We start from the raw sequence: 13,563 nt of genomic DNA, 5'->3' as shown, positions 1-13,563 counted from the left end.
GGGCTCCAGAATTTCCCTGTTCAAAAGACTCAGTCAAATCATCACTATTATTATCCACCATACACACTGGCTCCGTGCCGGGCTTGAAATGGATTTCTTGATCAGTCTCTGGCATCTAAGTGCTCCTTTGCCAAGAGTAATTTCAAAAACATAGGACCAATTGTGTCCCTAAGGCCTGACCCCCACCCCTGGAATCAGGTTAACTACATCACCCGGCCTTGTTTCTGCTACTTTTGCTCAACATAATGTCTTTGAGATTCATCCTTTTTTTTTTATTATGTTATGTTAATCACCATACAGTACATCATTAGTTTTTGATGTAGTGTTCCATGATTCATTGTTTGCATATAACACCCAGTGCTCCATTCAGTACGTGCCCTCTTTAATACCCATCACCAGGCTAACCCATCCCCCCACACACCTCCTCTCTAGAACCCTCAGTTTGTTCCTCAGAGTTGTTGCTTCTCTTCTAACTCAAGTTTTCTTTGGCACTTATTTTTTCCTAATTCTACCTATATGAAAATAGTGGTGCCCAGAATGAAATTGACTCTTGCCCTAGGACCTATGTGTCTGCCTCTAAGGGAAAGGGGTAGGGAAGAGAAGAGGATTATTCCAGAGACTACTGGGCTTTTTCCTTTGCACCTCTTGAAAAACCTCACTCTCCATGATTGAACAGACACATTCAAATTTAGCCATTCAAATTATTAAAATATTCTGTTATTATATTTTTGCTCACTTAAACTAGGGAAAGAAATGTTTTGAGAACTCAAGTAAAAACACATTATATAAATGTAGTCAGTACAGTAAGCATAAGAAAATTTTACTAAGAAAATGTTATAAGAAAAACAAAGACAAACAGATCATCTCTGAACCCCAAAATGGTGGTCTCTAAGTATCATTTCTTATTAAAAAGAACTAGTTCCTTAAAGGAATGGCCAGCACAGCAAAAAAGTCTAGCATTCTGAATATATAAAAATCTTTTTATTGTATATATTAAAAAAATAACTCAGGGGGAGAAATTATAAGCAGTTGTTCCTATTCCCCAAGGAAATTCCTTTATTTCAGGAGGAGGTTTAAAGCCTTACTTACATAAGGGAGCCCTGCCGCACGGTTTCTCTCCACGACTTCCTTCATGCTATCTAGTGTTCCATAATCATAACGACTGAGATGAAATCCAAGTGCCCAGTATGAGGGAAGGGTTGGCCGTCCAATGAGCTGAAAAAAGTATGCAAAATGGAAGTTAGCAAATACTCGATTTTTAACAAGCTTTGTAAGCATTGGTTTGCGGACACAAGACAACTCCAATTTCCAACACACCATGTCATGAATGTTGGAATGTTAGTCTATTTTCCTAGCCCCTTTATAAATCATTGAGGGTGGGATCAATTTGTTGTAGCAGATTTATAATAGCTGCTTACAATAGCACAGTTTTTTATTATTATGTTATGTTAATTACCATACATTACATCATTAGTTTTTGATGTAGTGTTCCATGATTCATTGTTTGCGTATAACACCAGTGCTCCATGCAGTACGTGCCCTTTAATACCCACCACCAGGCTGACCCATCCCCCGACCTCCCTCCCCTCTAGAACCCTCAGTTTGTTTCTCAGAGTCCACAGTCTCTCATGGTTCGTCTCCCCCTCCGATTTCCCCCCCTTCATTCTTCCCTTCCTGCTATCTTTTTCTTTTTTTTTTTTTTAACATATGATGTATTATTTGTTTCAGAGGTACAGGTCTGTGATTCAACAGTCTTACACAATTCACAGCACTCACCATAGCACATACCCTCCCCAATGACTATCACCCAGGCACCCCATCCCTCCGACCCCCCACGACTCCACCAACCCTCAGTTTGTTTCCTGAGATTAAGAGTTCCTCATATCAGTGAGGTCATATGATACATGTCTTTCTCTGATTGACTTATTTCGCTCAGCATAATACCCTCCAGTTCCATCACATTTTTGTGCCTTGCATCTGCATCTTAAATTTACTTTTCTTTGTGCTTTTTAGGATTTATTTCCTCAGTCATAATCATGATATCATAAGTTTACCTCTAGATACTCTCGAACAACTTGCTCTGGAGTGTTTCCCAAAAACACATAGAAGTCGAGAATGCCCCCGATGGTGCGGTAAGTGACAGCTGGCGCGGGCTGGAAGGCAACCTCTTGCAAGATTTAAAAGTGGAAAAATAAAATAAAATAAAAATTAGAATTTACTCTAGAGTAATGACTACAAGGTTCTAGACCAAAGGATCGCCAATCATCTGAATATTAAGAAAGTGGATCTAACACCTCAAATTCTGTATACAAAGGGTCACATTCTGATGATCATGACATGTGAGAGGCAAAGCATTTGTTCTGTGACCGATTTTGATCACTGGTGACTGGAGCATCTTCGCTCCCATGTCATGACTCAGGCTTTCATGAAAAGGCAATCAGTTTCACGAAGGGGTCCAGACGAAGCCACTGTAGCACAGAAGTTATTTTAAGCTGAAGACATTTGAGTTTCTGAAATCCCTTCTCAACAAAAAGCAGGGCTTCCCAAAAGAACTCAGTTGTCATAAAGTCCCACCCCCGGAGCAAATCGAATCTTCTCCGAGACAATACATCGGCACCACCCCCAAACATTGTCACAAAAATATCCTATCTCCCAACTGTTCTCCTAAGGGCTCATTTATCTTTCCCAATGTTTCCCATGGGATCCCTTTCTCTCCCTCCCATTTGCGTATGAGGGTGGAATATAAGCCCCAAATTCTAACCACCCCTCTGAGAAGTTACTCTTCGCTGAGCACTCCTCTGTGTATCAATGCTGCACATGTAAATAACCTGTCTTTTCTCTTGCTAACCTATCTCTTGTCAGTTTGACTCACAGGGCCCCAAGTACTGGACTGGTGAGGGCAGAGGAAAAGTGTTTCTTCTATGACCATCACAACTACAGAACTCGTTGCTCCCACCTCACACCCCATCATCATTGCAGGAATGTAACCCCATTAGACGCACTGAGGTACCAGCCTCAGTGAATCTCACATCAAGCAAAAGCCAAGCTAAAAAAAGTAAGAGATTATATTATAAACTCCATATCCCTCTAAGCCCCAATCACAGTTCTCAGAGGTGAAGTCTCCCCATAGCCTTGGTTTGCATTTAGGAATAAAAGGTTTCAAGATCTACTGAAATGTACTCTTCGGTCATAAGAACAACTCACACAGAGTATCTAGGATCTTGGGACCTTTCTCTTTAAGCCTGATTCAACTTTTTTTCTGGTTCCTTCCAACACCCTGAAACTATGCAATCCTTGTACTATGTCAGTCAATTCTTAGACTATTAGGTATCTTAGAAGTATTTCAGGTCACCTAGAGTGAATCTCAATCTACAGTGAAGGATCAGAGATTTATTTTTTAAATGTCCAGTTCTTTGCAATCTGATACTTTCTGCAAAATAACATGAAAACAAATTGCTAGAAAAGGGTTCATACATGCACTTGGAGGCTACCGCAATGTTTACTTTCCATTTCTATACTCATCTTACTGTAGACCTGAAACAGTCTGTCAACCATCCGTGGGCCATGCTTTGAGCAGCTCTGATCCAGTCCATTGATTCTCAGTTGAGAAGAGGTAGGGATCAATATCCCATCAACCCTGGGAGATTCTAATATATCTCCTCTTCCCCTGTGGTGATTGATTCATTGCCACTGAGATCCATTGTTACTGGTGCAAGCAGAAAAAAAGTAGAGAATCATTGATCCAATCTAAACCTTCAAAGATGGGGAAGCTAGCTACTTTTTGGAATCCTATGATGTTACACTGTTAGGTCTTAAATTGATTTTGCAGGGCATGACCCTTGCCACTCCACGTTGCCTTGCTACCTTTGGATTGTCTGAATGTAATATTCACTGCTCAGTTGTAGCTCCCTGGTTAGGCCCAGCTACTGTCATCATGAGGCCAAGGGCATTTGGCTGTTTCCTAGTAGATTTTATATCAAACCCTCTACTGGATGAAAGTCTAAAGAAGGAAAAGAACAAATTGGTAGAAACTGCCTCTGAGTAGATTATGGGAAAGGCTTAGTTGTTTTAACTCTACAATAGAAAATATTCCAAAAGAGGTAAACAGGTTCAGGAAAATCATAAGCTAGGAGAGAAAGCCCTACTCATGGCTACCATATAACAACAGGTAATGAACTAGGGATGGGACAATCAGAGAACATGCAAGTCCCTGAGCTATGGCTCTGCCATTCTTAAAGGACTCCATTCCTTTTATCATAGTGCTGAAAACTGCTCTTATGCATTTTTTCATGACTATTCCTTTAGTCTTTTACCCATGGCATTGCTGTTCATCAGAAACACTCCAAAGGACAATCCACTAGCATCTTCAAGACACAGGAAGAATGTCTGTGTACCATACAAGTTAGTTCCATCCTGCAGAAAGAAAATTAAAAATAAACTATAACTTAACTTATATATTAACTTAAACTTAATAACTTATTAACTTAAATAAACTATAACTTATTAATAAAAATAAACTATAATTTAATTTTAAATAAAATTAAAAATAACCATCTAATACTCTAAACCCCAAATGTCTAGAAATGACTTAAGAAATCAGTGTTAATCATGTGGAGTGGGCGCCTGGGTGGCTCAGTTGGTTAAGCGACTGCCTTCGGCTCAGGTCATGATCCTGGAGTCCCGGGATCGAGTCCCACATCGGGCTCCCTGCTCAGCGGGGAGTCTGCTTCTCCCTCTGACCCTCCTCCCTCTCATGCTCTCTGTCTCTCATTCTCTCTGTCTCAAATAAATAAATAAAATCTTTAAAAAAAAAAATCATGTGGAGTAACTGACAGGGAACTCCTGGTCAAAGATGACACAGATAAATCTTTAACATATCAAGTCTAGGTTTGGTTGATGTCAACCAAGTGAATTAGTATTCTCTTATTGAATTGAGCCAGTTATGACCATTTATCTAGTAGAAATGTGAGAGCTTGTGATATCTGTCAAAATGTGGGAGAACAAGAATTTTGAAACTATAGTTCAAAAAATCTCTTCTCTCAAAGAGGCTTAACCTAACCCCATCTGCAAAAGCTCCATCAAGCCTTAATATGAATCAGACATCTTTCTAATGTGCAACTAGAGGGGGCTCTACTCAAGATATCTTGGTCTTCCAGGCTTTCTGAAGTCTAGACTTTATACAACTTGAGCTGATCATCTAAGATTTTGGAACAGTAGTTCTCAACCTGGGGCTGTATCCAGTCCAATTAAAACAGAATCCCTGGGGGTGGAAGCAGGCATTGATATTTTGTTAAATTTCTCCAGGTGATTCCAATGAGTAGTCATGTTTGAAATCACTGCTGTAGAACAGCATTTCCTAAAATTTGGTGTGCACAGAAATGAGATATGAATCTTAGTTAAATGCGGATTCTAATTCAAAGGAAGAAGGAGCCCACGTTTCTCACATGGTGTTACACATTTGATAGCAAAGGTCTCAGGCTCCTTATTAAATAATTCCCAGATGAACTGCTCTGACTCAACACCTTTTCTGTCTTTCTGATAGGCATATGGTAGAGTAAAGAGCATGGGCTTTCCATTACACAGGCCAGGGGTTAGATCCTATCTCTGTTACTTCAAACTTTTTTTTAAACATTGGGCTATTTCTGAGCCTCAGTTTCTTACCTGTTAAATGGAGTCAATTACGCTTAATTTTTTAGGGTTCTTTTGGTAAATAGAGATCAAGTATTAAAAGAATCACTTAATAAATTATTCCAGTGATCTCCCTTATCCAGAAACTAGTTCTGCTTAATCAGGAACAAGATTTGTAGGTAATATTGCTGAGCCTAGGAAGTAACTCTGATTTAGATTTTCACAGTCAAAGCAATATAAAAACTAAAACAAAAACAAAATCAAACAAAATAGTAACAACACTCTATTTCTTTTATTCTTTCACTGCCCCAAACATTATTCGTACAGGAATGAGCAAGACAGTATTTTAGTTGCTATTTTAGCCTATTTTGCTGACAAACCTGGTAGAAGTTGGTGATTTATAAAGATCAACCTAATATATATGGAGATAATAACCCACCTATTGTGCAGAGTCAATATTAGTAATGTTTTCTCCACAACTAGTTAGTTCAAAAGGAAAATGAAATGAAGAGTAGTTGGCATTTATTGAGCACTTTCTATGTGGCTCTTCTAGAGACTCTATATGGATAAATCCCTTTAATTCCCATCACAACACTATGAGGGAAGTATATTCCCCTTGTTTTATAGATGAGAAACTGAAGACTCATAGAGGTAACTCACCCAGAACCACATAACTGGTGTGTGGAATTCAAACCTAAACAGCCTCACCCTAGAATCTCACTCTTAACTATTATTCTGTACTGCTAGGAGTTATCTTCAAGAATGAGGATTACCTTCAGCGCAGAGGGGCCCATCCTAAAAACTTACCCCACTGGGGGTTGTGTCCCTGGCAAACAGGGACCAGGTCTTCCACTTCATATCATGCTGGTACTGTGGGTGCACCTGTTCTCCCAGACCGTACACGTTAGCACTGGGCAGTCGGGTGGAGAGCTGCAGGAACTGATCGGCAAACAGGAGGGGTCCAATGCCTGAGTCCAGCCTAGACTCCAATGCAAAACGCAAGGACAAGTGGGCAAGTAGAGTGGAGAGGACACAACCTTTTAGAAAAGTGTCCCTTACATTTTAATGACTCCTATCCCTTGCTTTAACTGGCCCCATTTGCCGTCTGGTGATGTTTTCCCATGGACACCAAGAGATCAGGGCTTTTTCCCTTAGATACTCTACTACATGGCCAAAATACTATTCTTACGTTATAATAGATGTTCCGTAAATAGTTACTGGTGGATATGTGGTTAGATGAATGGAGGAAAGGGAAAAATAAGGCAGAAAAAATGATCACACAGTAATAAAAATGAAAGAAAAAAGGACCCAGCCCAGTGCCTGGCCCATAATAATGCTTAGTAATAACCACAACAACAACAAAAGAAGCAGTAGGAGGAGGAGGAGGAAAGAGGAAGGCAGAAGAAAGTATACATTTGGAGAGTCTGGTCACCAACAGTGGGCTCAAAACCTTCAGGAGCATTGTTGCAATGCATGCACCCTTCCTTAGGCTTGCAGACCTCCCTCCCCCATGCCCTTCCTACTCAGATCCCCATACAGGTTTTCAAAACTTACAGAACACGATTATTACTTCTTCTGATCACTTTGATGCTAAATGGCTGTTTGGAGACCATAACTTCATAGGTCAAGGGAGAAGCAGCATCTCCTTTGAAGGGTTGCACATGTTCATGAGGTACTTCGTACCTGTCCTTGCTCTGGTCAGTTAGCTGCCCAGGACATGAAGGGAAAGAAAGCCAAAATGAAAACTCCTCAGTATTTCCAAAATGGAAACCTCCCTACCAACAGCAGTGCTTCCCAATGACTAGGCTCATGGTACTGAACTCAGGCACTGATCCAAATGGCATGATGTCCAAGGTAGACATATCCATTATATTACCAAATTCAAATGTTTAACACTTGGACAGAAGTTAGTTTTTTGGTATAAATAGACATTGTAAGTCTACAGAGATGAACTAGCTCTAGAATTTTCAAAGCTGTGATCATTCTTTTTCTTTTCCCTCCTGACTACATTTCACATGGTATCAGGGACAAATAAATAAAAGCCAAATTTCACCAGTTGACTCTATAATCTATATTCAGGAAATTATCACACTGAAGGAAGGCTACAGACGCCTTCAACAGATAGGTACTAAGTAAGAATAATGTCCGTAGAGAAAAACGCCTCTGTTAGCAACATTGTCAATCTTGAAGTAACTGCAGCCATCAGGTAGAGAACAAGCACTTTTCAAAAATATTTTTAAAGAATAAACAAACCACAACCTTAAAGTGGAAACGATTGGATGTCTGGTATTCTGCTGTGAGAAGGACATTGTTGACATCATTTCCAAATAAGGATGGAGAAGGCAACCTTTTCAACTGGGCTGTGAATCCTAGTATGTATAGGGAAAAACGTTTATATAGCTGGCTGTGTAAACTCGCAAGAAGTAGCCATATTTATGTCAAAGGGGCTGTGAAAAGCCTTTATTTCTCAAAAGAAGGGAAGAGATAGATGTCTACCCATCATTTGTTACTTTGGGCCAGATTGTAAAGCTAGGCACTGTCACTACCTTACCCATGCTTCTCGCTTACAAAATCAGCTTGAAACCTCCCCCAAAAGGCTTAATTCTCATTCCATCAGTCCATCAGCCATTCTGCATTAACCACATACCCTTTACACTCTTAGACATTGAGATATATATATATATACACACACACACATACACACACACACACACACACACACATATATATATTGTTCCTCCTCAGTTATTTTCATTTTACATTACAGGTGATCATGTATGCTGATGCCATCTCCCATTTTCTGTGATAAGCCAGGTGAGAATTGAGACCGTATTAGAAAAGACCATCAGGCCAAGACCCTTGGAGGGCAGCATGCCTCTTCCTTTATGCTAAGAGCTTCCCCAAAGTAGTCACCCTCTATTATCTCCCAGAATGTTCATTATTATCCTCTGCATCTTGGGGTGGGAGAAAGAAGAGGAGACATTTAGTCCATGAACACTGACATTGACTAGCTAACTTTCATAAAAATGTTTATGAAATTGGAATTGTTTCCATATCATCAAAATCACATCGTATTAGAGTTGTAAGTAGTCTCAGAGGTTACTAAGTTCAAATCCCTCTCTTTAAAAGTTAGAAACTTGGACACCAAAGACATCACAATGTTTGTACAAGGTTACCAAGGGACATAAAGTAGAGCCAGGAATAGACCATGTGTCCTAACTCCCAAGACTGGATTTTTTGGGCGCCTGGGTGGCTCAGTTGGTTAAGCGACTGCCTTCAGCTCAGGTCATGATCCCACAGTCCTGGGATCGAGTCCCGCATCGGGCTCCCTGCTCAGCGGGAGCCTGCTTCTCCCTCTCCCACTCCCCCTGCTTGTGTTCCCTCTCTCGCTGTGTCTCTCTCTGTCAAATAAATAAATAAAATCTTTAAAAAAAAAAAAAAAAAAAAGACTGGATTTTTTTCCTTGATGCCAAAATAGATCCTAGCCCTGGCTGAAGAACAGTGCCCACCTTCTGTCATAGGTGGTGGTGTGTGATACTCTGCAGGCCACTAAGGCTTTCCTCTGCAGCAAACAGAGGGTCTGGAGCCCCCGCCTCATTGTCTGGCTTACCTGCATTTGTTTTGACAAGGTCACCCTCCATTTGATAACCATGACTTTTAGAATAGTAGCACCAGGGCACACTTATGGTCCCCTGAGGTCTCCAGCAGCACCCACGCTGATCACATGTGGCCTGAAATAAGAAATTAGTCAAATAATTCCATTTATTTGTAGAACATTATTATTTATAAATATATTTTGAGCTTGTGGTATCATTAACCCCATTTTATGATATTTAGAGAAACTGTGCTTTATCCCAGTCAATGCACAGCTTGTACTCAAAACTAATTTTTCTGCCCTATGTCCTACCCTGTTATTGTTATTTTATAATAATATAGGGACTGCAATGCAGTCCCATATCTGCCATCACAATAAAACTGGTAACTTTATTTAAATATCCTAAACTACAATATAGTTATATCACCAGTAACTTAAAATTACAAATGCAGCTTCACTTATATTGGTCTGGGTATTTAAAAAAAAAAAGGACTTTGCTTTATTCAGAAGCTTTGAAATCAGGTCAGTTTTGACTTTCAAATATGTCCATTATGTGTGTATGTGGGATGTATATGTGATAGATACATACATATATATGCAGTCTCTCAACTTCTCCCAAAGCAGAAAGTAATTGTTCCTTGAAACCCAAAGAAATTCTAATTTTTAGTTAAGAAAGGTGCCCACTTTATACCACAATTAATGACAGAATCGAGTGGAGATTAAAATGAACACAATCCCTTTCTCACATCAACTAATTTATTTGGGAGGGGCACCAGGGTAACTACAAAAAAGTACAAAGAAACCTCTTCCTCTTGAGTGTGGACTAGACCTAGTGACTTGTAACGAACAGAATAAAGCAAAAGTAATGGTATGTTGCTTCTAAGATTAGAGTACAGAAAGATTATGTCTCCTGTCTGGCTTGCTCTCTTTCCCTTGCTCTACTAGAGCCCATGGCAAGGGACTAAGGGAGGTCTCTGGCCAGTGGCCTTCCAGGAACTGAGACTCTCATCCAACAATCCTGGAGGATCTTGATCCTGCTGACAATCATACGAATGAGCCTAAAAGGGATCATGCACAGTCCCAGCAGATGCCTTGATTGCAGTTTTCTAAAATACTTTGAGCCAAAATATACAGCTATATCAAAGCCAGATTTGTGACCATAAAAATATGTGAGAAAATTATATTTGTTGTGTTAAGCCATGAAGTTTTGGGATAATCTGTCACAAAGCAATAAATAACTACTACATCCTACTACATATTTTAGAGATGAAGAACCTCAGACAGGCAGAAGTTCACAGAGGTGAAATGACGGGCCAAATGTTACTCAGTTAGCTATTGGGAAGGCAAGCACCAAAACTTAGTTCTCTTGCTATCCACTGTCTTTTTTCTATACTCTGGGTTGAGTTTCAGTTAAGCACATTTTCAGGAGGACATGGCCTTGCTTTGCAAATGATAAGACAAAAAAAAAAATGGCTTAGGTATATGAACAATTGGATCTAAACACATGCTTATTTTTATGTGAATACTAATTTAAGGATGGAAAACTGTGTCCATCTGTGGACAACATGGCTGTGGGATCGGGTTGCACTGGGAAATCCACTTCAATCAACAGGTTTTGGGGGTTTTTTCCTTTCAAAACCCACTCAGATGAAACCTCAGTACATCAGGCAAAGAGAAAGGTGCTAAAAAAGGTGTTAAACAGATGGTTTCTGCATACTGCTCAGAGCTTAATAATTTCTTCATTGAACTGGAAGGGGCAAAGATCAAAGAGTGGCCAAAGCAGCCAGAAAAGTGAATAGTCTCTGTTGGCCAACTTGAAAATACCAGTTCCTGCAGTGGCCCTAAGCAGTCACGAGGAGTGGAAAGAGAAGTGTGGTGCACATAAACAGGAGAATAAAAAGAAAAATCGCTGTAGAGAAAAGCTGTACAAAATGATGATGTGAACAGGACTGAAGGTGCATAAAGAGAAGAATTAGACCCAAGACACAAATGTCCCTTTAAGTTCAGGTAAGAATTTAAATTTAAGAGGAATTGCTGAAATAACATAGCATGAGTTCCAATACAGTATTAAAAACTCAGGGGAAAAAATCCTCAATACAAAAAAACTAAGGAAAGAAGACACGGATATGGGGATGGGGTGGGGGGCAGGTAGGGAGCAGCATATAACAAAACAGAACATATGGGAAACACAAAATGAGACCTTAGAAAAAAATTTATCATGTCAATTATCACATGTCATCTGCCAATACTTTAGAGGTCACTATTCTAAAATCGTGGGAAGCACAGAGTTTAGTAGAGCTCCTGGCTCATGCTCAGAAGGCATTGATTTAATGGACGGATTGACCTGAGCACACTGCCTCATTTCACTGACAAAGATTTGATAGTCCGCAAGGAAACAAGACTTAGCGATCAAATCACAGAGTTTTTCAGGAGCAGAGCCAGAACTAGAACCTGGTACTGGGGCTCCCCTAACACTCTGCTGCCCAAGGGCTACACTACCAGTTCAAGGCACAGAGCATAAACTTAAGTGTGTACGCAGGACCTGATAGCTCACCGCTCCTCCTAGCACTGTATCACGGCTCTTAACTAATGCTGTGTAAACACAAAGTAATTTTGAAGGTGGGGACTCATAATGATCTTTGCAAAATGCAATCTGCTTGCTGATATTCATAAAACTTGACCCATTAAACACTTATTGATAAGAAAACGGAATTTGCAAAAATATATCACAAGCCAATAAGTAAATAATAATTACCGAGTATGTCTGCTATAAAATATGACAAAATTTTCTGAATAAGAAATATGGTAACTTCTCAAATATCATCATAAAGATCATCATTAGTACTATTGTTAACCACAGAAAGGACTGACTGTAAACTGTTCTCAGCTTACCTATTCTACAAGTTAGTTAGGACATGCAGGTTTATTTTAAGCATGTAAACCTGCTCTCCCTTGTTTATATAATACATTCTTTTATTACTATTATGTTCAGTCAGCCAACATACAATATATTCCAATCCTGACAATCAATGAGTTTAAAATTACTGTCTACCAGCTCTTTCCTGAGCTGGGTATCTGGAATTGACTAAATCTTTCTGCTCCCAGCCATCAATGGGATCTTTCAACTCTGGGGTTGTGGGTAAAAGGTTCTGGGATTGTGGGTAGAAGGCCTCACAAGGAAGTAGAAACTGATACGCTCTTTCAGAATGGATAGGTTTTGGATAAGTATAGAGAGTTGTCTCTAAAATCTGTATGGGAGACTGGCCTATGTGCAGCTTGAGAGGCACAAAGGTTAAATAGGGTCTAAGATGACAGACTGAGTATTTGAACTTGACCCAATAAACAGTGATGAAGGCTATAAGTACTCAAGCTGGGTAGCGATACAATGAAAGTAAGATGTTCAAGAGGGCAGTTTCAATCCTGTGTGTAATGGAACAGGCAGAGAGAGATGGAATTCAGAAGAGGCACTGGGAATCTGTGGGAATAAGCCACCTGTGAGGTGGTGAAGGGCCAGCATGACCATGGTGAGAAGGGAAATGAAGTGCTTATTCTGGGAAACATTGTTAAGGAAAATGTTTAAAATACATGAAATATTGGCCAAAGGGCTTGAAGGAAAGAGGCAGGCAAGAGTTCTGCTGTTTCTGCCACTGAGATGAGAAGCATAACAGAAGTACGAACAGAATCTGATGGTTGAGGAGGAAAAGCAGATTTGATGAGGAGTGACAAGTTGAGGCGAGGTGATCATGGGACACCCAAGTGAGATGCCCTGCAACCAGCTGCAAGCCTAAAACTAAAGATCAGGCTAGAGATTTTGATAACTGAGTCATCCTTTTTTTTTCCCGAGACTCATGGAAGAGACTCTTGGAGCTCATTCTCTCCCAAGATGTCTCTCAAGAGTATTCCATGTGGCTTTCCAGATTCATAGGATTCCCTCCCATTATTAGGAGTTAAAAACAATGGGATCCGATTTTGTGCTCCGCGGCTCTATCACTTGCCAGAAGCAGCCGACGGAGGCCCCTCCCCCACCGTATAGACGGGGGAGGCCCCTCCCATCCTCCCGAATAGACGCTGGGGAGGATATGTGCTCTGGTAAGCGCTGTGAATTGTGCAAGACTGTTGAATCTCAGATCTGTACCTCTGAAACAAATAATGCAATATATGTTAAGAAAAAAAGAAGAAGAAGAAGAAGGTAGCGGGAGGGGAAGAATGAAGCGGGGGAAATCGGAGGGGTAGACGAACCATGAGAGACGATGGACTCTGAAAAACAAACTGAGGGTTCTAGAGGGGAGGGGGGTGGGAGGATGGGTTAGCCTGGTGGTGGGTATTGAGGAGGGCACATT

General features: G+C 40.3%; 1 protein-coding gene across 1 annotated transcript in view; it reads right to left on the bottom strand.

The window, feature by feature from the left end:
• The window catches only part of MGAM (maltase-glucoamylase), a 66,652-nt gene that overhangs the window by 49,358 nt on the left and 3,731 nt on the right, over positions 1-13,563 (bottom strand). Inside the window, exons 3-9 of the mRNA XM_021692831.1 lie at positions 9,239-9,359; positions 7,888-7,997; positions 7,183-7,334; positions 6,436-6,607; positions 4,314-4,413; positions 2,055-2,167; positions 1,090-1,215 (exon numbers count right to left, since the gene is read on the bottom strand). Coding sequence (XP_021548506.1) covers positions 1,090-1,215; positions 2,055-2,167; positions 4,314-4,413; positions 6,436-6,607; positions 7,183-7,334; positions 7,888-7,997; positions 9,239-9,359 — 894 coding nt within the window. The remainder of the gene's footprint in view (positions 1-1,089; positions 1,216-2,054; positions 2,168-4,313; positions 4,414-6,435; positions 6,608-7,182; positions 7,335-7,887; positions 7,998-9,238; positions 9,360-13,563) is intronic.

This window comes from Neomonachus schauinslandi, chromosome 12, assembly GCF_002201575.2.
Source record: "Neomonachus schauinslandi chromosome 12, ASM220157v2, whole genome shotgun sequence".
Lineage (NCBI taxonomy): Eukaryota > Metazoa > Chordata > Mammalia > Carnivora > Phocidae > Neomonachus > Neomonachus schauinslandi.
This window is presented reverse-complemented; position numbering and strand designations above follow the sequence as displayed.